At 36.4% G+C, this 26254-nt stretch overlaps 1 protein-coding gene across 1 annotated transcript in view; it reads right to left on the bottom strand.

Annotated features, from left to right (window-relative positions):
* LOC139176523 (usherin-like) overlaps positions 1–26254 on the bottom strand; it is a 74201-nt gene that overhangs the window by 24932 nt on the left and 23015 nt on the right. The window contains exons 4-7 of the mRNA XM_070768843.1: positions 22364–22547; positions 21272–21429; positions 6861–7019; positions 5334–5496 (exon numbers count right to left, since the gene is read on the bottom strand). Of these exons, the coding sequence (XP_070624944.1) occupies positions 5334–5496; positions 6861–7019; positions 21272–21429; positions 22364–22547 (664 nt within the window). The remainder of the gene's footprint in view (positions 1–5333; positions 5497–6860; positions 7020–21271; positions 21430–22363; positions 22548–26254) is intronic.

Genomic DNA, 26254 nt, shown 5'->3' on the forward strand with positions numbered 1-26254 from the left:
CATCGCAAATTTGAAAGTCGCTAAGAAAGTAAAAAAAAATTCTCAAAAGTACAAAATTTGTAACTTTGAATGGTGACAGTTGGTAACTAGATTAATTGTGGTCATCATACTGAAATGTACACTAATGTTGAGTCATTATGTTGAACTCTTGAAACTAATATAATGTTGTTTGTTAATTGCACTTCAAGTAAACAAAACAAAATCCAGTCTACATTTAGATATAAGAAATAGCGCCATAAAAGCATAGGAAGAAATAATTGATGTTATTTTAATATGATCACTTAATATACATGAATATAGGTAAATTAATAAGAAACTGTCCAAACGAAAATAGTCTAAGGATATATACTATACTATATACACACAAATATCAAACATATATTTGAAATAAATAGTGTGGCTTATTATAACTAAAATTTTAATTAAAACAATAATAATATGCCACTTAAAATACTGAACTTGCAAAGATTTGAAAGATTGTTGTTTAAATATTGATAGGAGATTTCAGAATTAGAAATTCTTACATCCCATTTTTGAAAGACCGTTTAGCAATCTCTAAGCTTCCAAGGTGGTGCAGTGGTAAAGAATCTACCTGCCAATGCAGGAGATACAAGAGACGTGGGTTTGATCACTGGGTTATGAAGATCCTCTGGAGTAGGAAATGGCAACCCACTCCATATTCTTGTCTGGAGAATCCCATAGATAGAGGAGCCTGGCGGGTTACAGTTCATGGGGTTGCAAAGACTTGGACATGACTGAGAATGAAGGTTGCTGCTGCTGCTGCTGCTAAGTCACTTCAGTGGTGTCCGACTCTGTGTGACCCCATAGACAGCAGCCCACCAGGCTCCCCCGTCCCTGGGATTCTCCAGGCAAGAACACTGGAATGGGTTGCCATTTCCTTCTCCAATGCATGAAAGTAAAAAGTGAAAGGGAAGTCGCTCAGTTGTGTCCGACTCTTAGCGACCCCATGGACTGCAGCCTACCAGGCTCCTCCGCCCATGGGATTTGCCAGGCAAGAGTACTGGAGTGGGGTGCCATCGCCTTCTCCAGAGAATGAAGGTTAACAACCTCTAAAAGTTTAAAATGAACAAAATTGGATTCTGCACTTCTAGTACTAAGGATAATCTTCCATATGCTTATGGTAAAGATATTTTTGGAGAATCGCTTTTGTAATGAAAACCTGGAAATCATCTATTTTGCCATCAATAGGGGACTGATTAAATAATACAAGATACATATTCATATAATAAAATATTGTTGAGTCTAAAAAAATAAGAGGTGTGTGTATCTAAATGCAGAAATAGAATTTGAACAATTCCTTTATGTAAGGGAAATTAAAAATAGAAAACATTAATGTTACATATATTAAAATGAATAATAGTTATCTATCAATGGGAATTATATACAACATGCATAAGTCATAAAAAAGGCATTAACAACCTCTGTAATATTCTGTACTGTCAAAAATTTTTTTCCAAAAAAGTACTTCTAATTTAAATAGTCATTACATTTTTATTTTGTAAAGCCAAGTCTTAATGACATTAACTTTATCCAAGAATTCTCCATCAATAAAAGTGTTCCATAAATATTTCAGGAAGAATTCTTTTCTCCTGTACATTTTTTCACATTAAATAAAATGTGACAAACACTTATAGTTCTCACATAATATTGCTTGTTTTTCTGTTTGTTTAGTTTGACTTACATCTCCTACTATAGTAAAGGTCCTTTGTAATAGAGCCCAGATCTTACAGTGGAAATAAACATTATCATCCATTATCCATCCATCTATCTGTCTATATTTATCAGCTCTATCTATCTATCTTCACATCCATACTTCCTTTCCACATAACACAAATTGATTGCATAAAAATGCCTTTACCTTTCAATCAATGCCCCCTTTTTCTTCGTTTACTCAATCAGCTTAATTACTCATTCTAAGAAATATTATTTATGGTACCCTGCTTGAAATATTCTTCCATATCATCTGTCCATTCAAACTATCTCAGATTTTAGCCTTCAAAACCTTACTGAGCTTTTTAGAATACTCAATTACTTGAACTTGGAAGGCTCATCAGTTTTTACTTTTACAGTGTTTAGCAGGTGTTGGTGTTTGTATATTTTTGTCTTTTATTGACACTGATCAAATCTTTTTTTTTTAATTAGAGGCTGCTTTTGAGAATTAAAAACCCATGCATTTTTGTCTCTCTCAAAATAGAAGCTCCTAGTGGGAGATCATTTTTATTATGTGTCTTATAAAGTCTTAAGAAAGAGTGTTTAGTGGATTTTGTAAATGAAAGTTGCATTTTGTGGGTGAATTTTGCCATTTACAAGATTACAGATATAAAATAAAGGGGAAATGCTGAAGAAGCTTTATTATACAAGCCATACTTGAATAAAGCCTAAGATGGCCTTATTTATAACTCTATCAGTAAACAGTTTGCAAAACACTAACATAAAATTTGTCTCTAATGTAGGAAATCTCTTTTGTAACTCACATGTGGTCAACAAAGTAGCCTAAATAATATATCAAACCAGCAGGTGAACTAACCAGAAGCAATTGCATTAATAGTCTCTTCCTTATTAGGTTATTTTTTGTTTTAGTTTTTAAAGTCATAAATAGCTTATATGCTTATTAGGGCAGACCTCCCCGCCCTACCCCTGCCTTCAAATACTGAGGGAAAATGCTTTAGGGAGTGGGAGTGAGCAAAGAGAAACATTTTCAAGAAGGGATTGGCAGACTGACTTCCTGCAACTTAAAGAAAATATCTGCATAGGTCAAATCCCATCTTTGATTTGAGCTAAATGGATTTCCTTTGGTGGTGATAGAAGAAAGAAGAGGCTCATGATGAAGCAGAAATTACATGCCATAACCTCCCCAGAAAGCCCGCAGGCTCATGGCTATAACCATATGAGGGGCTCTATGGAGTCCCAGAATGAAAAAGAACTATGTGTCTACATTCTATTTCAGTCCTTACAAATTTCTGATTTTTTTTTTGCAGCTATCTAAGAAAAATTTGATATTGTTGTTGTCTAAGCACATTTAAACTTCAGCTGAAATAACTGCCAAGTGATTCATGCCTATGTAGGTGAACATAACGATTGTATCTGAAGCCCCAGCGCGCCATTTTCATTTCACTTTAAATAAAAAACAAAATGTATCTATGTCAGTCAGTGCCCTTCTGCTGTACTCAGAGGTATCAAACAGGCTACAATTATGATTGTGAAGTGATTGTGTCACATTGGAGGAAGGTTTATTGCTTTTGAGTCTGCTAGGCAGTAACACATTCTGTTTCATATTACTCTTTATATCATTGTTTGGCTGTGACTAGAATAATCAAATGCCATCAAATGCTGTCAAATTCAATTTACAGTATTTTTCATTGAAGCAGGCTTTCTGCATTATATTTCCTGTTTTCCCTTTCTATAGCTGCCACGGAATAGTCAGTCACTGTAATCATGAGCTTTATTTACAAAACCAACAGAGTGAAGCCACATCCTGGTCTATAACAGATACTTTATTTCCCTTTATTCAGAATAGGAATTTGATGTGCTTTTCTCATACAATTAGCATTAAGTAGATGAAAGAAAACTATTCCAAGAGGATGAACATTTTAGAGGCTGCTCTAACGTGCTTAGTGTAAAATGTAAATTCACATTAGCCAGTTTTACATGTTTGTGTGTATTTGAATCAGAAATATTATTCTTCAAATTAATGTTTGCGGAGAGGAAAACATTTTGCTTGCTCATTCTGGGCAATGTCATTTACATATAGAGAAATGCAATAATACTTTCATCTATCACAATCTTCCTACGAACCCAGACATGAAGATTGGTCTAAATCAAAGGGTTTTACCATCTGAAGTTACAAGAGGAGCCTAAACTAAGTTTCACGATGTGTCTAGGGTGCTGGACGGCTAGGCTGCAGGAGAGACTAACAAAGGATGCTCAAGTGGGATGGCGATCTGAGAAAACATGTGGGCTTTGTACGCCTGATGTAAATACATGGCTTTTGGAAAGGGGTTTTCATCTGCAAAAGCTTTATGTCTGCCTGTGTCTGTCTTAGAAAGTGTCTTTTCTGTTTCACTGCTATGATCTGAATGAATGTGTTCCCCCCAATTAATATATTGAAATCCTAACCACCGAGGTGGTGATATTAGGAGGTGACCAGGTCATGAGGGTGGAGTCCTCATGCACAGGATTAGTGCCCTGACAAAAGAGTCCCCGCACGACCCCCCGCCACTTTTGCCAGGTGAGGACACAGAGAGAATATGGCCATCTGTGAAGCAGGAAGTGAGCCCGCACCAGACAGCAAGTCTGCCAGCACCTTGATCTGAAACTTCTCAGCCTCCAGAACCGTGAGAAATAAATATCTGTTGTTGATAAGTCACCCGAGTTATGGTATTTTTGTTACAGCAAACTGAACGGACTAACACAGGCGGCCAGCTCTCAGTGCTGGGTTCTCTGTTCTCGTCTGTTTCTGTTTCACTTTCTCCTTTCCTGCTCTTTCTCTTCCTCCTTCTCTTTCCTTCTCTCTGTGTATCTATTTCTTTCCTCTCTCTCTCTCCTCCTCCTCCTATTTATTCACTATATATGTAAAGAAAACATTAATTTAAAACTATGTCCATGTTGATCAAGTGAAAAATGGATCAAGGAGCACGATGTCCTCAAACCAAACTGCCCATGGAGTCTCACTCTCTCTGTCTCCCCTCACCCTCCTCATTCTCACTCTCACTCTTCTCAATCTCTCTTTCCTTCTCTTCCCTCTTGCTCCTTCCCTCTTTTCTTCATTTTCGGTGAATACACTTAATTGATTACGCACATCATGGTGAAAAGAAGTTACACTAACACTATTAAGTCAGCCCAGTGGAAGCCTCAAAACAGAAGGGGCCTTGCAGTGTGAGCCCCTCTCTCTGCAAATGAAAAGTGCCATGTTTTGAAGAAGAGAAAAAGCCCTTCCAATCTCACATATTAGGTGGTGAGAAATAACTAGATTTCTTGTCCTAGACCTGGTTCTTCCTCTGGAATGACTATGGTTCTTGGCCACTGAACCTCCAGAGGATGGCTCTAACTGTCCATCAAAGGTAAGGCTTTGGGGGCTATGAGGTCTCATCTTTCAAAGAGGCTCAAACAAAAACCTCACGTATTAGTTGTAGCTTTCTCCCCTTTGATAATGTGTAAAAGTATCCAGTACCAATTTTAGTTTCCAGTAGGTGCTCAAAACACATGAATTCCCATTTATTCCCTTATGGAAATAGAAAACATATTTGAGTCTACAGTACTGGAACAGTACACAATCTTAAATAATTAACAATAATAGTAATAGTCAATGTTACCTGTGAATAAAGTAGTTGATGATGACTCCATTTGGTTTTTTAGGTGGCATCCATTTAACCTCTATGCAAGCTGACCCCAGTGCCTTAAGAATAGGGGAATTTAGATCCATGGGGGCAGCTTCAGCTGTTTTGGCAAACATCCTACTGCTAACTCCACAACCTCCTTGAAAAAAAAACAATACCTTTAGTAATTTGTCAAGTGAGAAAAAGAGCTACATGTACACACAGAAGGGTAGGAATACCATGAAAATCATTGTATCTGAAATTTTGTATACACAGTTCTACACATACTTTAGCATTTACATCTCTACAGGATTTGAATATTTAAATAAGAAATTATTTTTGGAAAATTCATTAACCACATTTTTGCATAGGCACAGACAGTAAAGTTTATACCTTGAACTGAGTTTTCTCTAGTTTACTGCAGTTATTTTAGCCAGAAAGTGAAAATATGATTAAAGAAAGTGTATGTGTGACCTGCTCTTAATAATAATATCTTCTTTTGCCAATATTTAAAAATGATCGTTCTCTTGATACACAGAAGTCAAATAATGCATTTGAAGGATATGGTTTCAAATTCACAGGATACACAGAGATGCAGAAAGTGATTTTGCTTTTAAATCAAGAAAACTTTAATTTACAGCCATTTCCTTGTAGAAAATTGGAGCAAGGAAAACAATACTTTCCAACACAAAATGTCTTGGTCTGATTTATAGAAACACGGGCAAACTGACTCAGTTTTGGAAATGAAGCATAGCAAAATCACAGACCCCTAGTTCTAACCAACTCTACAGGAAATAGTATTCATTTGGAGACAAAGGTTCCTAAGGACAGGAGTTTCGTGTTGAGCATATGATTGGTAAATTTCCTTAATCTAAGTTGAAGCAACGTGTTTTGAGTTACACCTTTTTTCTCTTAGCAGTTGTGTATTACATATTCTATAACACTTGGAAGGATGAAGGAAGTGAGTGGGGCTCTTCCTCAAGACCATACAGGTAGATGACGATTTTATTGACCACTAGCTGAAGCCATGAAACTCAAGGTGACAGTTTAGGTTCAAGAGACAGTTATCAGGGAAGCAGTGTAAAATATGTTGAGATTCATTTGAGTGTAACTCAACTGCTTAATAATGTCTCCTTTCCTCCTACCTCACCCCTAAATAAAACTGAAATACAGCCAAGGTGAGGACATTTCCTAGGAGACTTTCGCAATGCCTATTTTGTTTTATATTACCCATGGTTTCTTTATGTGATCTAGGTGTTTTTCTTTTAAAAGGCCTTATAAAACAAGACTTTGCAAAACCACCACTTTCATATATTTAAATATTCATGATTTAATGTGCAGAAATGCATAATTCTTCACTCAATGCAGGGCTCTGATTTTTTCTGAGTACAAAGTCCAGTACAAATAAGAAATGGAATGTTAATCTTTGTATTTGAATTGAGAATCTGTTTCTTTTTATTGAAAAAAATTTAAATGAAATTCTTTTTTATAAAAACCCTGGGGAAGTGTCTGAAAGACTTTCACCTTTTTGGCATGCTTGTATCCTTATCTCGTACTGTGTGAATGGAGCCAAGTTTTCCAGAAGGATGGATTGATGATGACCAACAGAGGAGATCAGAGGTGTTGCACTTCCAGCATTGAGTAAGACATTGTACTCCACAGGCATTGTGGGGACAAGGATCCCTTTAAAGAGAGAGAATAAAACACATGTTTCTCTGTTTGGTCAACAAATGGTCAACAAACATTCATCTTTTAAGAACAGTGTATATTTAACATTTTACACTTCAAGGTATACTAATGCCCACCAGGCTTCCCTGTCCCTGGGATTCTCCAGGCAAGAACACTGGAGTGGGTTGCCATTTCCTTCTCCAATGCATGAAAGTAAAAAGTGAAAGTGAAGTCGCTTAGTCGTGTCCGACTCTTAGCAACCCCATGGACTGCAGCCAACCAGGCTCCTCCGTCCATGGATTCTCCAGGCAAGAGTACTGGAGTAGGGTGCCATTGCCTTCTCCAATGCTTAATATAGCAATTAATAATTGCAAGAAATTTGAGTTGGAAAATATTGGAGTGCTTATTCTAAAAGTAAGAAATGTTTATGATCTATTTTCAAAAGCAAATGAAATATAACAATTCTATTCAACGATATACTCTATAGGCAAATAAAAACAAAGGCATGTTTCAAGGCAAATACATACAAGGCGCTTAGAAATGATGTTGTATTTTTCCTAGGTTTACTTACTCTTAAAGTACATAAAAAACCCCACCAGTTTTGCTTGTGACAATAATTTTTCTGCTAGCATTGGGTATGCATCTCATCTGACACAGATCCTTGACATAATAGCCCATAAAGTATCCAAATCACAGTCTACCTAGAGAATTCCCAGTGCATTAATTATAGAGTCAGGACAGTCCACTCTGTCAGTGAGACGCATGAACCTCAATATATATGAAATTTGGGTTTAAAAACTGTCATTTTTCACAATGCCTCCTAAAGAATGGAGGTCTTATCAGTTTAGCCTCTTCACAGCCTAGTCACAGAATTAAATGCTTGTAAGTTTTATTTGGTCATGAACAACATGCACACTCTTTAAAGGAGAGGATATGAGCCTTGAATGAAGAATATAATGAAGCTTCCCACCAAAGTTTCTCATTGATTTGCTAGCTTCTAACATATGTGGGCTTCATCACTTACCTTTGTAGTACTTAAATAAGTTTCTCTGCTACAGAGACAAGGAAATCCATAGCATAGGATTCAATAACCCATGAGACATGAGGTCTAAAGAATTAAATGTGGTTTTGCTTTTTGTAGCTACAGCTCCAATAGATGAGGGGCAGAAGAGTGAGCAGAAACCAGAGGTGTTCAGGACTTTATGTAGGATAGATTAAAATAAGGAGTCTCTGAAGGAAATCTTGATCAGAATCGGAAGGATTGATCAATCGGTTCCTTTGGGAAGGTGCCAGGTGGTGCTGAATTTGGCAAGCGAGACTGAGAATTTCAAGTTTAGAGCATCCCAATTAAATTGATGTTTTTGTCCTTATAGCTTAACGTCTATTATTGTATGATCAATTCCTAAATTCCTATCTCTGACTTTATGCTTATCCTGCATTGTGGATTTGTATTTTGAACACTCTACTTCACAGAGACCTCAATCTCAAGGTCTAAAAAAGAATTACACTATTTTCCACTCCCAAATGTGTTCTTCTTCCTGGGTTTTCTCTCCCCATTTCCCTATACCAGAAGCCTTAGAGTAAGACTCTTAAAAGTAGACCCTGCTTCCTCCACTCTCAAATTCAAGTGAGCCACTCTATTTTATCTTTTATTTCTTCCAGAAGTTTTGGTTTTATATGCAATCAGCAACACAAGACTCTGCAGGTGTCACCATGATCTAACTTACATTGGAGGAAGATAGCACTGCCGGCAAGTCAATGATGGATAGAAAACACGTGGACCAGGAGGAAGAGCTATCAATTTGAAAGTTATGGCACAGTTGTAGAAACAACACAAACAAAAACAGCATCTCACTGCATTCCTGTCTTATGTCAGGCATCATATATTATCTTCTTTAATATCACTGGAATGTCAACTTCATACAATTGGGGACTATGTTCTCCTCTTCAAGGTAGTTCCAATGCTTAGATTTGAGTACAGATCGGTAGCTCAAATGTTGATTGAATGAATGAATGAAACCAGAAGACAATATTGTAAGATAAATATTACTACCATTTTTTTAAAATAAGAAAACTCGGGCTCATAGGAGAAACTTGTTGCAGATATCACATAGATTAATAGAGGCAGCAAAACTTGAACTCAGGCCCATTTGAGACCAAAGCTTCTCTCTCTATATTCATGCTGTCTCTTGATAAAAGACTTGAATAAGGACAATCAGAGGAAAAAGTGAAAGGATAATTTTGAGAGAACACGTAGACAGGCAGAACAAGTCTTGGAGACAGATGAGATACAGGGGCAAACGTGAAGGAGGAGTCAGAATTACCACTGATGGAACAAAATTATAGGTGAAGATGAAAAGTTCTGAAGAGCAGATTTCCCAAACTGGGATACATATATCCTGGACATTTGTGGACTTTTGTCAAAGTATTTTTGGAGACAAGGACAAACATGTCCCTCTTTCCCCAACTAGTTTTGACTTGTAGAATTTGTGAAACACATAACTCCCCTCTCCCTTAACACTAGGGAAAACCAGCAGAATCCCACTATTTCTGTTCACAAACATGAGTATGGATATTTCTCCCTAAAATACACAAAATTAGAAAATTGTATGTACAAGTGACTGATGAGAACTTTACTAAATTGTTTTGAATATATAGTCATTTCAGAGTGAACTAATTGTATACCAGCAGAAAAAGTTTATGTGGGCAAAACCAGTGTGTTGAACATGTATAAATACTATTTGTGGTGCAAACATCATTTAATTTTTGTCACTTACTATTGCTTTAAAATGATTCATCATGTGTAATCTTCCCCAGACACGGGATGAAAAACAGACTGGAACCATGATGCCTCTGCTCAGTCTCAAGTAACAGAAAATTCTACATTATTTTTTTTTTTCCAGATATCACAGCAAAGATTAATACCTAGAAAATTTAAGTAAATTCATTTTCTCTTTAATGGAATTGTGAGTACATGTAATGAGCTCATTTAGAAGATATTCTTCAAGGCCTCATTCTTAACTGCAAGACAAAATTGGGAATGCTTTTCCTTCTCCCAGTAAGACTGCTATAATTAAAACAAAGTTAGAGAGTTGGATGAAGTGAGTTGATTACAGGGAGCATTGGAGGCTCTAAGTTCACTAACGGATGAGAAAAACTTAAGAACTGTATTAGAGGTAAAATAAAAGAGCAATCTAATCAGGGTTTTCTTTTTCTCTACTAAAGACGATCTTTGGGGATTACTGCTCCAAGTAGTAAAAGAGATTGACCAGCGAGTCAGGGACCGTCTCAGTTTGCAATTTGACCTTCAGCAGAAGATATGGTTATGGAAATATCCCTCCAGAAGGTCTTGGGAGGTCACAGCATCCTGCCTCAGATTTGGGGATTTCTCCCTGTTGTTGCCCTAACGTAGTTTGTAAGGCAGTGGGGGAAAAGGTTTGCTATTTGTGCACATGTATTTATGACAAAATGAAGACAGGAAGAACTGCCTGGACATTGAGCTGTTATTGGGGTTGGCTCTCTTCAGATTGACTTAACATCCAGAAATATAATAGCATATTATGATTTAGCTAAAGAGATTATCAATAGAAGAAAAGGGTAGAAAATGTACCCCTGAATGATAAATTCCACAATACATTGTTTTTTGGATGTAGACAAACACATTGGAATTCAACATCAAATTTGCATGAAATTTTAAGATAAAAAGCAAGACCTTAAAATAATTTACAAGGTTATGGTGACTGCTTCAGGTTTTTTTAAACCTCCTCAGATTACATGTTTATTCTGTCTTCTCTTATCCTAGGATGGATCTTGTGGAAAAGTCTGACAAACACATTTTGGAAAATATACTATAATTCTTGATGAACTAGATAAACTACAGGATGGAGTCAGATCAAATCCCTCTTCTACTTTGCTTATTCCCTGGTAAATTCTCCATCCTCTGCAGATACCAGTCTCTTCACCTGTAAAATAATGACACTAATAGGCACCTCATATAGAGATGAAAGGATTAATTAAAAATGTATTGAAAACATTTTAGTTCATTACTACAACACAGAAAGTGCTGAGTAAATGACAGACATCTCTATAAAACAAAATGAAATTGAGCAAAATGGGAAAAAATTTCCCCAGAGCTATGACACTGTTTCCATGTGCCCACAAACACTGCTGAACCCATCTTTTATATAAAGCACTTATTCCAATTACAAATCAATGTTATATTGAATATAGTAATTATTGTTATAACAAAAGTTGGTTATCTAGTTTTATTTTTTACGTATACTTGGATATGTAAAAGTTGCAGCCTGTGAAGAAATCCTAGTCTTTATTCTTAGCAGTAATTTAGAGTGGTCTTTTGTTCAATTCGTCTGAGGTTTCACCTTATTATATGTCTGTAGTTGGTACCTTCTGGTCTGCTTCCAATATCTTCTCCTAAAAGACAGGACTCCTAGGAGGTCAGGGAACAAAACTGTACTTACACCACATTTCAAATACAGACATAATCTTGATCATGGCTGGTCAAAGTGTGTATCCAGAAAATGCATTTTTCACATCCTGGTTAATCAAAAATAAATGTCCTTTACATACACCTGTAAGGTGTTGAAACAGAAAATGCTCCTTGAAGCTGTGAACATGTCAAGCACTGACATGCACTTATTTAGCAAAGAGGGCCCCTTCCACTGTCATAGTTTACAGGACAGTGACGTGAAAGCCTCCTGTGTTCCTGCAAACCCTAGACCATCTGCAATGAGTCTGAAATGACCTAGCCCCCTGGTATTCTGACGACTAAATGAAATGAAATGGTCATTATTTGTTAAAGTCAGGTGGCAAGCCACACGGCTTGGTTACTTCCTGAGTTCATAAATTTATGTCAGAGCAAGAGGAGCAGCGGAAACTCATGTGAACCAATTTACCCTAAGTGCAAATGGCAGTTTTGTTATTTGGTGTCAAAGTTACCAGTCGCACGATGACAAGCTGCCATAACACATTTTCTTGTTCACTAAAGAACAAAGATTTCGTTGGTTAATATTCCTTGCAAGGCTCCTTTTCATAATTTACAACAACTAGATGCTGATAGGTTATTTAACATTTATGAAGTTAAGATGTAATCAGAAAAACCCTGATTATCTTTACAAATAAAAAAGTTAAATTATTCAACTTTTTTTTTTTCCTCTGTGGCTTCATTTCACAGCAGGTGCATACTTTACAATGGACAAGTCAATCAAATAATCCTTTTTTAAAATCTTTTTTTAGGAGCTGGAGCAAGAACAATTTTAAGAGGGAAACTGTTGGTTTGATAGCCACATTTTCTTCAAACCACAGACTGTGCTTAACATAATTCTTTTAACAAATTAGCGGCATGTCTCCTTTGTAGAGATGTGGGTATGTTGGTAATTTCCTTTGGGGGCCATGGAAGTGAAACTAGACCCTCTTAAACACACATCCATACCAACTGTATGGAAATTTTACATAGTTTGTATAATTTTATACCTTTTCTGTTCAACTAGATGGTAGAGTTTTTGACAAGAGGGACAATATCTCACTGCTTCTTTTTTTAAACTCAAAATGGCTAGAATCATGCCTGGCACCCCCCAGAAAGGGGCTTAGTAAACATCTTCACATTTGTTGAAATGAATAGATGAATCAATCTACTCAAATGTAAATGAATTACATCCTGTGAAATTTTAAGCTGCAAATAAAATGATCCTACTGGGTTACTGGATGAACTGCCCCTGAACCACTTTGTCTTCATATATGCTTGCTGTATCTATGGCAATAGTTTTTTCAGTTTTGAACTGGATCGTGGTAGAATGCAGAAGAAAATAATTTGCTTTACACACTGTTTAGGTAGAAAAATAGTGTAAAAATATGGAATAGTGTGTTTGCTCAAAGAATCTGGAGTGAAATTTATTGCTAGTTGGCTCTGACACCTATGTGATGAATCACCTAGAGAAAAGCTTTCAGCATCGAAATTAACTTTTCTCATTAGCAACAAAGGGAGAATGTTGGGTGTACCACAAGTTGTAATGAACATTAAATGAGATATGTGTTAATCTCTTCGAAAATGCCAAGCACACATTAGAACTCAAAAAGGTAAGATAAATTTACTAAACATCAAAAGCAAAGGCAATGAAAGCAAAAATAAACAGATGGGACTACATCAAACTAAGGAGCTTCTGCATAGCAAAGGAAACCAGTAATAGAATGAAAAGACAACCTATGGAATAAGAGCAAATATTTGCAAACCACATATCTAACGAGGGATTACATATCCAAAGTATACGAGGAACCCATACAATCCAATAGTAAAAATTTATAACCCAATTAAAAAATGGACAAAGGACCTGAAAAGACATTTTTCCAAGGAAGATATACAAATGGTCAATAGGTACATGTAAAGGTGCTCACCATCAATAATCAGTGGGTAAATGCAAATCAAAACCACATGAGATATCATTTCACACCTGTTAGGATCTCTGTTATCGAAAAAGATAGGGGATCACAAACGCTGGTAAGGATGTAGAGAAAATGGAAACCTGTACACTGTGGCTGGGAATGTAAACTGATACAGCCACTATGGAAAACAGCATGGAGGTTCCTCAAAAAAAAATTAAAAGCAGAACGACTACGTGATCTGGCAACTCGACTTCTGGGTATATAGTCAAAGTAAATGAGATCATTCTCTCAAAGAGACCACTGCACTGCTGTGTTCACCGCAGCATTATTCATGATAGCCAAGGTATAAAAACAACCTAAATGTGCATTAATGGATGAACAGATTAAGAAAATATGATATACACACAATGGAACAGATTTAAGATTGGAATACTGTTCAATCTTAAAAAAGGAAAGCCTGCTGTTTGCTACAACCTGGATGAAACTGGAGGATATCAAGAGATATAGCCAGATGGAGAAAGACAAATACTGAATAGTATCACTTATACATGGACTCATTTTTAAAGAAAGCTGAACCCATAGAAACAGACTAAATGGTGGTTGCCAGGGGTTGAGAGGATGGGTGAAATAAGGCGAAGTTAGTAAATTTTGCATACTTTCAGTTATAAGATGAATAAGTTCTGAGGACTGACTGTAAAACATGGTGACTATATAGATGATAATACTGTATTGTGCAGATATGCAGATGACACCACCCTTACGGCAGAGTGTGAAGAAGAACTAAAGAGCCTCTTGATGAAAGTGAAAGAGGAGAGTGAAAACGTTGGCTTAAAGCTCAACATTCAGACAATGAAGATCATGGCATCTGGTCCCATCACTTCATGGCAAATAGATGGGGAAACAGTGACAGAGTTTATTTTCATGGGCTCCAAAATCACTGAAGATGGTGATTGCTGCTATGAAATTAAAAGGCGCTTGCTCCTTGGAAGTTATGACCAACCTAAACAGCATATTAAAAAGCAGAGACATTACTTTGCCAACAAAGGTCCGTCTAGTCAAGGCTGTGGTTTTTCCAGTAGTCATGTATGGATGTGAGAGTTGGACTATAAATAAAGCTGAGCGCTGAAGAATTGATGCTTTTGAACTGTGGTGTTGGAGAAGACTCTTGAGAGTCCCTTGGACTGCAAGGAGGTTGAACCAGTCCGTCCTAAAGGAAATCAGTCCTGAATATTCATTGGAAGAACTGATGTTGAAGCTGAAAGTCTAATACTTTGGCCACCTGATGCGAAGAGCTGATTTATTTGAAAAGACCCTGATGCTGGGAAAGATTGAAGGCAGGAGGAGAGGGAGATGACAGAGGATGAGATGGTTGGATGGCATCCCTGACTCAATGGACATGAGTTGGAATAAAGTCTGAGAGTTGGTGATGGACAAGCAGGCCTGGAGTGTTGCAGTCCATGGGGTTGCAAAGAGTAGGACACGACTGAGTGACTGAACTAAACTGTATTATGCAACTGAAATTTGCTAAAAGAATAGAACTTGTGTTCTCACCAAGTGAAAAAAAAAAGGAAAGGAAAAATGAGAGAATATATGAGATAATGAATGTGTTAATTAAATTAATGGTAGAAATAATTCCACAATGTACACTTATATCAAATGATAACATCATCCACTTTAAATATATTATCATTTGTTAATTATACTCAGTAAAACTGAAAAAAGATAGGTAAATTAATACACAAAATAAACTACAAATTATTGCAATGATTTTACCTTTTTTCTGAAACTCAGCACTACGTGCCACTTGTCTATGGCACACATAAGAAGCTTGAAACAGCTGCCAGTGTTGAATTATCCCGATTAATGTGACATGAATACTTGAAAAAGTCTTTTGCCAATTTGACTTTAAATGGACAGTATCTGATATAATACACTGCATTGATGAGTTCACTGGACACCAAGATGTTTAATGTCTACAGAGAGGCCAATAGCTATCCCTTAATTAAAACTTGATTAATAAAAATCATTTATATTCCTAAGCAATATTAATTTAAATGATTTCTCAGTAGAAGAACTGGCAACAGAGGTAATGGACTAAGAGATAAATGTGAAAGGAAAGGCACCAGTATTTCAATATTATGCATCAAGCCTAAATAACTCATTATCTTTAGTGAGAAAAAGCGGATGTTGGATCCAATGACATTGTTAATTAAAAGATGATTAAGGGCTAGGATAGTTCAAAATAGAGTCATCACCTTGATAAATTAGAAAGTCCCATTATTACCTTCAGAGTTTAAATAATTTTGAATGTTTGGATTCTGAAATGGTAGGGATGCTTATCTCAATTTTTAATCTTCGTAAATCATTTGTGTCCCATAAAGTATTTTCTACTTCGTTTTCTATACTTTTTCAACAATTAAGGTAACATATATCCTTTTTCATCTTTAATATAAATGTTTAAGTTCTGACCCAAGGTTCAGAGCAGGTAAAAGGTGAGAATAAATGTTTAGGAATAAACTAATTCTGTTTATGCTACCTGTAGATTCAAGTAAGAATGGCCAGCACAGAGACAGTGCCCACTGAACATAGATTTCTATAGGAAAACAAGTGTCTGAATAATTTTAAATGGCAGAAAATCTAAAATTTATTTATATTTCTCTGAATGATAAATTTTAGGTTTTATCACCATTTTTTTCATTATTAATTCAGCAAATATTTTATAAGGATATGTTGTTTGCATGTCATCTAACTTGAAGATACAAATGGTATACAGAAAAGTGGAAATCTTAATCTTCTAGAGTTTGGAGGGCTTTGATAATCTTACTACTAACGTTCATCAAGTAATATATGAGATAAAATGAACCAGGATTTATCTGGGAGGTAAGAGAATGTCTCTTATTGTTGTTTAGTCACTAAGTTGTATCTGACTCTTTTGCGAACCCACAGACTCTAGCCTGCCAGGCCCCTCTGTCCACGGGACTTTCCAGGCAAAAATACTGGAGTGGGTTGCCATTTCCTTCTCCAGGGAATGATGATATTACTTGTTTTCCAAGGTTCGCACGAGAATCATAGTAAGGCAGGGAAAGTGCTTATCAAAGTGTTTGGCATAAACTAGGAATTTAACAAATGGCAAATATAAACATATAATGTTAATGAATATGTATAATACTTGCCATCATTACCACAATTTCTCTTCCTTTGAATATTCTCATATATTTTCTGGGCTGTACCCTTTTACTATTAATAATAGGGCTTATAATAATAATACTATTTATAGATAGCATAATAATACAATTTATACATATCATTGAAATAATAACATGTAAACTGAGAGCCCACCTAATTGCCAAAGCCATTTTTTGTTGCCAGGCAACCACAGAGACTTTTTCCTCCCAGCAACTTACCTATGTAAGGTTACTCCATGTTTACTGACCCAAAAAAGTATGTGAAAAAATCAGTTAAGTTAACCATTAATTTGGCTTTGGACATTCAAAGGAAACTGGTCTAATTCACATTTTCAGAGTTTTATTGTAACTGATCACTTTTGCCTGATGTAGGTGATCCATGGTTACTACACTTGGAGCACATCACAGTGACCTACGCAGGGGTCTCCAACCTTTAGGCTGCAGACTGGCACATCTTGTCAGATTAGCAGTGGCATTAGATAAGAAATAAAGTACACAATGTGCTTTGAGATGGTGCCAGTGGTTAAAAAACCTGCCTGCCAATGCAAGAGAACTAAGAGACATGGGTTCAATTCCTGGGTCGGAAAAATCCCCTGGATGAGGGCATGGCAACTCACTCCAGTATTCTTGCCTGGAGAATCTCACCGACAGAGGAGGCTGGCAGGCTACAGTCCATGCAGTTGCAAAGAGTTGGACATGACTGAAGCAACTTAGCATGCACGCCCACAAAATGTAATACATGTAATGTGCTTGAGTCACTCCAGAACCATCCCCTGCCCCCTGGGTCCATGGAAAAATGATCTTCTGTGAAACTAGTCCCTGGTGCCAAAAAGACTGGGGACCGCTGACCTAGGGCACTTAATTCCATCCAGGATATTTTTATTGATAAACTTGGGCTTGAGAGCTTATCTTTGCACAAGCTTTCCAGGTGCTTCCAATGTTCACTCAGGTTGGGGAACTACAGGCATGGACTGTCCATTTTCCAGCTCTGTGTATGATGTAATCACTTTGTAATGGCAGGATCCTATGATGAATACATAGAAAGCTCTTGATTGCCAGCAAATAAACAACCTCCAGTTATAACAAGTTTGTTTTCTTCCTGTTTAAAATATATATTTGTGACTCTTCAGGAACGGAAAACTGTTTTTATTATCTAAATCAAAACACAGCATGAGGTACTTTCCAATAAAATCAACTGTAGATTATACACAAGTCAAAATCATCTGCCTGTTTACTGAGTCCAAAATCCTTCTAGGCACCAGGAAAAAAGTTTAATTTAAGATTTTAATCTTTACATATAGGGTTTCTGTAATGGATTTTGTGCATCTGAAACTAAAAGATTGACAGGTCTGGATATTATAGATTTATTAACCATTGGTTACAGTGTTAGAGTTAGCATGTAAAGCGTTTCTACAATATCCCTCAGGATGGGCTACAACGAACGATTTCTACAAAGCCTGAGGTGGATAAGGGTTAAGGTGATATTAAAAAAGTGTTTTATTTCACAATGATCCCTTTTTAAAGTAGAAACATTATACATTAAACATAGAAATATGATGCTGAACGCAAAGAAAAAAAATGTCAAAATTCTAGGAAAGACGTCTCAAAATTTACAAACCCAGTTTTGGAGTCTACAGTTTTATCATTTTGAAACTGGGGGGCCTTGGGATCTAACAGATCTTGGGACAAATACATATTTAAAATTTGTAGAGATGTGGATAGACCTAGCCACTGTCATACAGAATGAAGTAAGTCAGAAAGAAGAAAACAAATATTATATATTAACACACCTATATATGGAATCCATAAAAAATGGTATAGATGAACTTATTTGCAAAATAGAGACACAGATGTAGAGAACAAACATGGATACCAAGCGGGGAAAGGGAGAGGGATGTTATGAATTGGGAGATTGGGATTGACATATAGTCCCTACTGTGTATAAAACAAATAACTAATGAGAACCTATTATACAGCACAGAAAACTCTACTCAACTGTCTGTGGTGGCCTAAATGGGAAGGAAATTCAAAAAAGAGAGGGTGTATGTATATGTATAGCTGATTCATTTTTTGGTACAATAGAAACTAATGTAACATTGTAAACAACTCTACTTCAACAAAATTAATTTAAAAATAATTAAAGGTAAAACTAATTATCCAAAAATTATCACTACCTATAGAATATCCTTGTCTGGAAAATTCCATGGACTGAGGAGCCTGGTGGGCTGCAGTCCATGGGGTCACAAAGAGTCTCACGTGACCAAGAGACTGAGTGCAGTGTCTGCACAAATAGAATATTATACAGACTAGATAATATGTCAACTATATAAATTATCTCATCTAATCATTATAATAACCCTACATGTGGGTGCTATAATTATCTCCATTTTACAGATGGAGATAATTGAGACTCAGACAAACTGACTTATTTGAGGTCAGCTAATAGATGGTACAAACATAAGAAGTTGTTTATATGTGGAAACTAAAAAAATGCTACAAATGAATTTATTTATAAAGCAGAAATAGAGTCACAGATGTAGAAAACAAACTTATGGATACCAAGGGGAAAAGGGAGGAGAGGGATAAGTTGGGAGACTGGGACTGACATATACATACTACTGTATATAAAATAGATAAGTAATAAGGACCTAATGTATAGCACAAGAAATTCTACTCAAAACTCTGTAGTGGTCTACATAGGGAAGGAATCTTAAAAAGTGAATATATGTATATGTATAACTGATTCATTTTGCTGTATAGCAGAAACTAACACAACATTGTAAATCAACTATACTCCAAAAAAAAATTTTAAAATAGAAAAAAGAAAGATGTTTCCAAATCCTTACTGAATGTAAAGTCTTAAGATTAGCAATGGAAATTTAGGTATGTCATAATGTGAACATGACAAGGAATTTAATACACCATGGAAAATTCCTGGTTGCTTGGCTAGGAAACCATCAACTTTACTTATCACCCTGAACTTTCCTTTATGTTCTTTGAGAACCTGGGTAGTAGAAGACCCTGGACCGAATTTGGGAAGTCTCCAGCCAACAGGCTGAATCTGACCTTGGGCTGGCTCTGGATGCCTCATTTTACTTTGTGGGGCAAAAACATCACGACACCATAAAAATGCCATGGAGAAACATGCTACAAGGAGGTAACACAGTCATGCTCTTCCATGAAGAGAGAAATCAATTCCATAAAAGAACATGTCAATTTGCAGATTAAAAAAAAATTATTTATTTGGCTGCCCTGGGTCTTATTTACAGCACGCAGGGATCAAACTCAGGTCTCTGGCACTGGGAGCATCGAGTCTTACCCACTGGATCACCAGGGAAGTCCCTAAATTTATGTATTTTTCACAGTAGGAGATTTGGGTTTTCCTTTGTTAAAATTAAAAGCAGAGTTCAAGAATATCTATGCTTCTAAAACTGAGATAAGGATTACAGCACTTGATGACACATTCTGGTGCTATTGATTATCTCCTGATTTGTTTAATTTAGTATGTTACATATTCATTTTAAAACAAAGGTGAAAGGAATCATTTATATTTAACAACTAAATATATTAAGCAACTTAGGTTTTCTTTGCTTAGAAAGTCTTGAGAGATTTTTGTCTGTGGATTTGACTCAAAAAAGACCCTTTTATCTTTGTTCTTAGATTATGTTTGTACTTTGTTTTTAAAACCAACAGCAGAAGGATGTTGGTTCATGAGAATTTAAGTTTTATACATTTAGGCCTTTATGTTATGTTTATGACTATATTACCTGTTTTGACTGAATCATGTTCAATTCAATGAAAAATAAGTCTTTGTTAATTATTTTACAAAATAGATCTGTTGATAGCCCAAATGACTGTTAACCAATTATTTTCAGTACCATGTAGAAATGTGGCTAAACTTAATCTGATGGGGACAACAGGGTTTTGTGTTCATTTCATGTTTCAATTTCATATTCAGACTAGATGTTCAAAATAAAACCACATATCTTCTAAGTGCATAATACAACAAAAATAAGTTTTAAATTTTACTGAAACAAAACTTCCATATACCTTGCATGTTAAAAGACAAATTAAGATTTCACTGTAATCTTTAACCCACAGAGTTAATGCAATCAGAATTTTGGCTAAGGATGGTTATTATAGTCCAAATAATAATGCACTAAACTACAAAAGCAACCCACTATTAAGTCAATGGTTTGATGGAGGCTACAGAGCTCAAAGAGGGAAAATTCAGCTAACACAACTGGTCACAACTCAAGGTATATGGGTGGAGTGGTCCATTTTTTTCCGAATTCCCATTCACTACTATAACACCAATGATTCAATCTGGGGGATCCTGTAGAAATGAATGTTGAAGGTAATTCAGACCTATGTGACTTACCTTGGATATGTATGAAGAAGAAGAGATTTTTAGGTGCTGGTATTTGAAAGTATTGCTTTGATAGAAATGTATATATCTAGGTATCTATATATCTTTATCTGCACACCTACACCTATATCTATCTATATGCATGTATATAAATGCTTATGCATATAAACACTTGTGAGTATGGTTTGGTTTACTGTGTTTATACTTATCCAGAGACAGATTGTGTCCTTCTGATTTACTAAATTCACATTTTCATCCTATCTCCAGTTAATTTCCTCTAAAATGTTTTATACACACACACTAGTTTTATATCTTACCTGGTGGTGTCCAAGCCACAAATATGGAATAAGGCCCGATTACTGTGATGTTATATGGAGGCTGGATTTCTTCTGGCGTTAATATAGGTGTCTGTATAATGTACTCATCACTTGGACTGCTGCCACCTCCAGTTGTGGCTTCTAACTTATAAACATATCTATATTTCAAAAAGAAAGAATTGTGATAAAGCAATGCATAGGGAACTGAACACTGATTGTTGAGTTTTCTATCTATTGCTCAGTCCTAAATTTGTGACAAACCGCAAATTCCCTGCTTCTTATTCAGAAACTTTACTATAGAGCTTATAGTTTTCCTTCCACAGGCAACGCTCTCTCCACTGTTTTGGTTCTTTTCCCATTTTATTTTTAACCCTTGAGTAATTAATTGCTTTTCTTAAATATTTCAGGAAAGTCTTGGAGTGTGCTGGTGGACTGTGGAGGATTCAAATGAATCTTCACCATCTTTAATGGCTTAGAGTTTAGGGAAGTATGTTTAGAGAAAGATGTTTCTAAATTGATCTGCTACTCTCTACAATAAAACTAAATTGAACTCTACTCCCTGCAATAAAACATCTGTTGATCCAAGATATATTTTATCTCTGCTGAGAAATGAACGGGAATGAATTGCAAATATGTGGAACTTTCCCCCTAAACCATTCATGTCTATACATAGTATCACAAGTAGAGAAAACACTATACCAGGAATAAAGGTGGTTGATATAAAACAAACCTCTTTAAATCTCTTTTCTTACTTAAGGATGCATGTTTTTGAAGATCATTTGATAATTTAAAAAATTTAAAGCTTTGTATATTTCATATACTTAAAAGTTCTCATGTCAAATAAGATACTAATTATTTATTTACATTTTAAAGGAATTTCACATCCTCTGAGGACTAGTCTAATGAACTAGTGCTTGGGTCTTCAGTCTGAAATAGATTAAGAGATCTCATTAGCCCTGGAATAGCTAATACATGAGGAGATTAATCAACCAGTTGATATAATATTGTTTCAGTTGGAGATGGACTCGTTCTTGATCCTGAAAAATCTAAAATTCTCACTTGTATGACTGGTAAAGTTTTCTTTCAGTTTACCTGCTGTTGGGCTCCAGGTTTTTATCAGTGAAGTTCTGCTCCTCACTGCCTCCCAGGAAAATCAAGCTTCCATTACGACTCAACTGATATTGAGAAATGAGGCCATTGGGCTTTTCTGGCGGGCTCCAAAATAACTCCACTGTTGTAGAATTGACTACAATGTGTCGAGGTGTCACCCAAACTCCTGGCAAAGATAACACAATGAATTTTTATTGTTAGGATAAGATAAGCATGTTATCAAAAGTCCTACCATCCCCTCACATACTATGATATTTTTATCTGTTGATAAAAATATATATATCATGGTGAGCAACAAAAGTACATTTTATTTGCTTTGGAGTTAAGGTATATAATTGGATGCTAATATATTTTTTAATACTTTATTATTATTATTATGAATTACCTCTAGTATCTGACAACTAGGGGTGGAAAGTTTCTCTATGTTGGCTGTTAACCTGAGTGTCATGAAGGCCTAAGAGACTATCCAGGGATTCTCAACTTTGATGCCTATTTACTTGGAATCATAATCCAGTGTTAGTGTTTGCCTGAATTATCAAATTCAATGAACAAGCATACTTTGCATTTCTGACACTGCACTCTGATTCTCTTTTCTGGCTACTTATTTCAGTCTCATTTACTGGCTTCTCTTTCCTTCTTGTACTCCAAAATGATGTAGTGCCTTAGAGAACTAGACTCTCTACACTTCCCTCTCCTCATCTTTCCTAACACTGTCTTTGTAGATGATCATTTAGTCTCGATTTTAAACATTGTCTATATGTTGAGCACTGCCCAATGCCCAACTCTGTGCTAAATTTCTCTCCTGAGTGTCACACCCTTGAATTCTACTCTCTAACACTGTCTACCTTCAGCTGGATGACTAATTACATTTCAAAAACCTAAAACATCTAAAAATGGAACCCTTGGTTTTCTGGTCTACCATCTATTTGTCCTCCACTCTTATCCATTCATTTTCTTGGGGAAAACACAAAAAATTATCCTTGAGGCTTTCAGTTTTTCACTCCTAAATGGAATCTATCATCGAGTCCTGCAGATTCTACTCTGAATGTGTATAGTCCTTATATTTTTACCTCTCTTGATCCAAACTACATTTCTCCCTCTCATGAACTCCTGTGATAAAGTAGTGTCCATGTTTTAAATCTTTTCCATCTTTATTTCATTGTAACCTTTATAAAAGTATATAAAGTGTGTATTTAAGCTAACGTAATCTTTGTAAAATACACAACCCTTCTGTAATTGTTCATATAGTGTAACTCCAATTCCTAATGATAACTTGTATGGTCCTACATTTTTCTGGCTCTGACCTACCTGGCACCATTCTCTCTCTCATTCACGAAGCTCCAGCCACACAGATTCATTTCTATCCTAAGAATGCTTCAACTTCTTTCACACCACTGAGTTTTTGCACTTCCAGTCCCTGCACCTGGAACATCTTTGTTCATGACACCATGACAATTATGCATTTTATTCTCCAAGTTCAGTGACCTGTGTAAATATCATCTTATTGGGGGGGCTTATTTGACCACTATTGCATAACCATAACTTTAACACAATCTAAAGTGATCCCTACCTTGTTCCTCTTGATCATATATATACCCTTTTCTATTTTCCTCTCAACACGCATAACATCATAATCCTTTTTTTATATCATCATTATTTTCATGTTTTTATGACTATTTCTCTCTCCTGCTTTTAATACAAAGTTAGCCCCATGAAGGCAGGGATCTGCTCTGTATTAGTAGTCCATGTACCTTTATGGGTAGCACAATGCCTAATAAATACTAAATGAATAAATTTATTGAAAATATATATCCTTCAATTATTATACTTATGGAATGTGAATATGACTAAGATATGGCTCATTCTTACAAGGAATTGATACCCTTCTGTATGAAAGATAAAACGTATATATAAACAACTGTAATTCAAGGTGTAAGATTTAAGTACTCTTTGAGAGTATAAAAACATATTGATGGAGAACCTAGCAATGCGAAAGATCAATCTCCCATTTCATGTTGTCATCTGTTCATTTTATGAATAGATGCTATAACTTTCTTCTTAAGCTTTTAAAAACTCATTTCAATATTTAGATCAGTTCAGTTAAGTCGCTCAGTCGTGTCCAATTCTTTGTGACTCCATGAATTGCAGCACGCCAGGCCTCCCTGTCCATCACCAACTCCCAGAGTTTACCCAAACTCATGTCCATTGAGTCGGTGATACCATCCAGCCATCTCATTCTCTGTCGTCCCCTTCTCCTCCTGCCCCCAATCCCTCCCAGCATCAGGGTCTTTTCCAATGAGTCAACTCTTTGCATGAGGTGGCCAGAGTACTGTCCTTTCAATGAACACCCAGGACTGATCTCCTTTAGGATGGACTGGCTTGATCTTCTTGCAGTCCAAGGGACTCTCAAGAGCCTTCTCCAACACCACAGTCAAAAGCATCAATTCTTTGGCCCTCAGCTTTCTTCACAGTCCAACTCTCACATCCATACATAACCACAGGAAAAACCATAGTCTTGACTAGATGGATCTTTGTGGCAAAGTAATGTCTCTGCTTTTGTGTTTGTTTGTTTGTTTTTTTTACTCGGCCTCTGGCCCGGCAGCGCTGGCGCCAGCTCGCGGCTCTGGCACCTGTCTCTGCTTTTGAATATAGTATCGAGGTAGGTCATAACTTCCCTTCCAAGGAGTAAGCGTCTTTTAATTTCATGGCTGCATCTCCATCTGCAGTGATTTTGGAGCCCCCCAAAATAAAGTGTAACACTGTTTCCCCATCTATTTCCCATGAAGTGATGGGACCAGATGCCATGATCTTCGTTTTCTGAATGTTGAGCTTTAAGCCAACTTTTTCACTCTCCTCTTTTACTTTCATCAAGAGGTTTTTTAGTTCCTCTTCACTTTCTGCCATAAAGGTGGTATCATCTGCATATCTGAGGTTATTGATATTTCTCCTGGCAATTTTGATTTCAGCTTGTGCTTCTTCCAGCCCAGCTTTTCTCATGATGTACTCTGCATATAAGTTAAATAAGCAGGGTGACAATATACAGCCTTGACGTTCTCCTTTTCCTATTTGGAACTAGTCTGTTGTTCCATGTCCAGTTCTAACTGTTGCTTCCTGACCTGCATATAGGTTTCTCAAAAGGCACGTCAGGTGGTCTGATATTCCCATCTCTTTCAGAATTTTCTACAGTTTATTGTGATCCACACAGTCAAAGGCTTTGGCATAGTCAAGAAAGCAGAAATAGATGTTTTTCTGGAACTCTCTTGCTTTTTCAATGATCCAGCAGATGTTGGCAATTTGATCTCTGGTTCCTGTCTCTTATCTAAAACCAGCTTGAACATCAGGAAGTTCACGGTTCATGTATTGCTGAAGCCTGGCTTGGAGAATTTTGAGCATTACTTTACTAGCATGTGAGATGAGTGCAATTGTGCGGTAGTTTGAGCATTCTTTGGCATTGCCTTTCTTTGGGATTGGAATGAAAACTGACCTTCTCCAGTGCTGTGGCCACTGCTGAGGTTTCCAAATTTGCTGGCATATTGAGTGCAGCACTTTCACAGCATTGTCTTTCAGGTTTTAAAATAGCTCCACCGGAATTCCATCACCTCCACTAGCTTTGTTCATAGTGATGCTTTCTAAGGCCCACTTGACTTCACATTCCAGGATGTCTGGCTCTAGGTCAGTGATTACACCATCGTGATTATCTGGGTCGTGAAGATCTTTTTTGTATAGCTCTTCTGTGTATTCTTGCCATCTCTTCTTAATATCTTCTGCTTCTGTTAGGTCCATACCATTTCTGTCCTTTATCGAGCCCATCTTTGCATGAAATGTTCCCTTGGTATCTTTAATTTTCTTGGAGAGATCTCTAGTCTTTCCCAT

Source organism: Bos indicus, chromosome 16, assembly GCF_029378745.1.
Source record: "Bos indicus isolate NIAB-ARS_2022 breed Sahiwal x Tharparkar chromosome 16, NIAB-ARS_B.indTharparkar_mat_pri_1.0, whole genome shotgun sequence".
NCBI lineage: Eukaryota > Metazoa > Chordata > Mammalia > Artiodactyla > Bovidae > Bos > Bos indicus.